The sequence below is a fragment of the Syngnathoides biaculeatus genome, chromosome 15 (assembly GCF_019802595.1).
Source record: "Syngnathoides biaculeatus isolate LvHL_M chromosome 15, ASM1980259v1, whole genome shotgun sequence".
NCBI classification, from domain to species: Eukaryota; Metazoa; Chordata; class Actinopteri; order Syngnathiformes; family Syngnathidae; genus Syngnathoides; species Syngnathoides biaculeatus.
Window position 1 is genome coordinate 17,576,811 of NC_084654.1, and position 3,838 is coordinate 17,580,648.

The 3,838-nt window shown below is 49.0% G+C and overlaps 1 protein-coding gene across 1 annotated transcript; it reads left to right on the forward strand.

Moving 5' to 3' along the window:
- The first annotated feature begins 2,542 nt into the window (after positions 1-2,542).
- Positions 2,543-3,613, forward strand: dio3a (iodothyronine deiodinase 3a). Its single transcript, XM_061843832.1, has one exon. It carries the CDS (start codon positions 2,570-2,572, stop codon positions 3,356-3,358), a length of 789 nt encoding a protein of 262 aa, XP_061699816.1. The 5' UTR covers positions 2,543-2,569; the 3' UTR covers positions 3,359-3,613.
- The last annotated feature ends 225 nt before the right edge of the window (positions 3,614-3,838 follow it).

Genomic DNA, 3,838 nt, shown 5'->3' on the forward strand with positions numbered 1-3,838 from the left:
TCCACCCCACCTAGGACTGCCCCTGAATGGACCTTTCCGACTGGCGCTCTTAAACTCCGCCCCCCTTTACCTACATTTGCCATGTCCCGGAAGCTTACAAAATGGCGGCTGAACAGAACAGGTTTGAAGTGGATTCTCTACCGCAGGGGTCACCAGCGCGGTGCCCGCAGGCGAATGGTACCCGCGAGGACCATATAAGGCGCCCGCGAGGTATGTTCTAAAAATACCGTAGGCCACAAATTGTTAACCATTATTTGTGCTTTAAATTCTGAATCTGACTTGCTTACATGAATTAAAATGTTAAAATACCTCTTGTTTTATTTACTACAATAAATTCAAAATGTTTTATGTATGTGTAATGAACTGAGTCTGAAATTTGCAGCAAAGAGGTCACGTAGCCCTTCATACGATAGGTGCTCACGAAGTAGCCCACATCCTCAAAAAGGTTGCGGAGCCCTGCTCTACCGCGTATTCCAGATAATATTGCGGTATGTTTTTTGCAAAATGCGTCAGATTTGTCCAAGAGAGTTCTACAGAGAGGTCTCAACTATTTCACGCAAGGATATGTACACGGAATAAAAGATTTTGGACGGAGCAGGACCAATTTCAGAGTGACAGCGAAATGTTGGTGATGGATGAAAAAAAAAAAGTTTGGCGCCTCACAAACTTCATATTGAAATCCAACAGAATAAAATAGTGGAATCGTGCTGTGCATGTAAAGCAGGATGAGTACTTTTTACTTGGAAAGATCACGAGTGATATCATTGTAGTCTTTGTAAGTGAGTTAGGTTCAATTTAAACAATGGTGATTAACTCAGTCAGTACTGCCATCACCAGATGCAAAGGTTTGACTTGGCTTGTAATGGAAGCCAGTGCTCTGTCTTAAAATTCTGATGTGATACCAATCGGCAAATAGACATTTCTCTTGCATGACATGGCGCATTTACGTATCACTAACCCGAAAAAAAAAACATTACACACTTCATTCTGCAGGTCAGTGATACGCTAACAAAGTGCAAGTTGTTCTCCTGCAATGTATAAAGCACTGATAATAATTCAATCAAACTCAGAGAAGTTACTTCTCCCTCACTTACCTTCGAACATACAGCCTTGTTTTTGTTGATATTGTCCACACTTAGTTACACGTTGCGCTCTTCCGCGAGCCTTAATCCATCGTAGACACTTCGTCAACTGTGTTTTAGGCTTTGGAAAATGAATCAAACGGGTCCCTTGTATCCTAGCAGGATATCTTTCATCAGAATTGCACGTTCCCCAATCGCATCGGAGGACCATTTTTTTTCGTGACATTAACTTTTCCAAGCGCACGCTACTGACAATTAGCATTGCTTGTGAGACAATGCGGCGAGAGAGGCGTGTCAAGCCAGGGATTAAAACAATGCAACTGTCTGATTGGTTATTATTGTACGAGTGATTGACAGGTCGGAAAGGTCCATTGTCTACCTCCATAGAGAAATTTGCTATATCAAATATTGAATGCATACTGTCCTCTGTTTGAATTGAACTGAAAGAAGTTATGGAGTTGTGGAGGCACAGTCATAAAAACAAACGTATTAACATTTGGACTCTTTTCAGTATCGATACAGAGGAGCAAAGTGACGAGTTCACATATTAATTTTCAAAGTTGTTCACTAAACTCAATCTCTACAGTATTAATTTATTACTAGTTGTGCATTGCAGTTAAAAAAATAATCCCCAAAAAGTAAGTCCATGGTCAATTTGGAGGTGCTGTATCAAAACGAGTTGTCCCCCGCCCCCGCCCTCTCCTAAATTTAGGACTCCATGTTTATTTTATGATTCAAATCCGACCCTCTTTTGCTGTGGCTCAATATTAAAAGACTCTTTTAGTGCTCTGGGAAATGTTGGAATGAATTTGTGTTTAAATGTACAAAACATTTTAAATGCATCTTGGCGAGCTGGGAGCTCAGCACCCCGAAACCTTTGAGCCTGGGGGCGGGGTACACCCTGAACTGGTTGCCAGCCAATCGCAGGGCGCATAGACACAGACAACAGTCGCATTCACAACCACACCTAGGGGCAATTTAGAGTGTCCGATTAACGTTGCGTGCATTTTTTTGGGGATGTGGGCGGGGACCGGAGTGCCCGGAGAAAAACCACGCAGGCACCGGGAGAACACGCAAACTCCCCACAGGCGGGGCTCGGGCGGCGATGTGCAACTAACTTTCCTCAACTTATGGCGTTGATCGGCGCGGAGCGCTTGCAGATGCAGATGAAAGGTTGCCGCCCTCGAGGTTGACGTCCCACGTCATGCACGACTGGAGCATTTCATTGACTTTCACTTGGACGGCTGTCATCGTTTGACGATTCCCTGGCAGCCGCTCAAAGCAGCGGAGTTGACAGAAGGTAATCCCCGCCATGTGAGGCCTCGGCCCCGCTGTGCAGGAGGCGGGGTGTGCATCATTGAGACCTGTGGCTGCTATAAAAAGAGGGGAAGTTGCAAGTCCCACAACTCGAAGTCGGGCGGCACACGGTTTTTGTTTTTTTTTTTTAGGAGGGGGGGAGGGGGCGGCTGGCGGAGGTGGGGGGCACGATGAACACCGCCAAGGCCGTCAAGAACGCGCTGGTGTGCCTGGTGCTGCTGCCCCGCTTCCTGCTGGCCGCGGTCATGTTCTGGCTGCTCGACTTTCTGTGCATCCGGAGGAGGTTTTTCCTCCGGATGAAGGAGCGGGAGGAGAGCGACGCCATGGACCCTCCTCTCTGCATCTCCGACTCCAACCGCTTCTTCACTCTGGACTCCCTCAAGGCGGTGTGGCACGGACACAAGCTGGACCTCCTGAAGGCGGCGCGCGTCGGCGGCGGCGCGCCCAACACGGAGGTGGTGCGGCTGGAGGACGAGCGGCGCGGGCGCATCCTGGACTTCGCCCGAGACAGGAGACCGCTCATCCTCAACTTCGGCAGCTGCACTTGACCCCCCTTCATGGCGCGCCTCAAGGCGTTCCAGGGGCTGGTGCTGGACCACGCCGACATCGCCGACTCGGTGCTGGTGTACATAGAGGAAGCGCACCCCTCGGACGGCTGGGTGAGCAGCGACGCGCCCTACCAGATCCCCAAGCACCGCTGCCTGGAGGACAGGCTCCACGCGGCGCAGCTCATGCGCTCGGAGGCGCCCGGGTGCCCGGTGGTGGTCGACGGCATGGAGAACTCCTGCAACGCCGCCTACGGCGCCTACTTCGACAGACTTTACATCCTGCAGGAAGGCAAGGTCGTTTACCAGGGGGGCAGGGGACCCGAGGGCTACCGGATCTCGGAGCTCAGAGATTGGCTGGAGCGGTACCGGGAGAGGCTGGTGCAAGGCAACGGTCTGGTCCTTCACGTGTAGACGCGCGTCCGACTGCTGGGAAAACAACTGAAATGCTGCATATTTGGGGTACAACTCCTCTTCAATCTTAGTATTATGTTTTGTGTATGAGCCTTCCTCCACACTAATTTTGGGGGTGAATTTACTTGCAACAACAACAAAAAAAATTACGGAAAAAAAAAAGGTTGTTTTGTGTTCAAGTGTAATGTAATGTGGGCGAGTGCGCATCACTGCGCTCCTCGGGATTGTTGTGAAGTTCGGTTCTGAAACGGTGCCGGTCCGGAGAACCGCTACTGATGTATGAGATCCCAAGGAGCGTCGATTGCTGCTCTCTTGTCCATATCACTTTTTTTTTTTTTTTTTTTTTGGGTGTACATTATAGACTGTGTGTGCTTTTATGCGTATATTTTTTCATACAATAAAATCTCTTCATCTACCTCTACACTCGTCGCTCATTCTTACAAGTTGCCGTTTCTGGTCATTCCCTTGCCACTTTGCCCT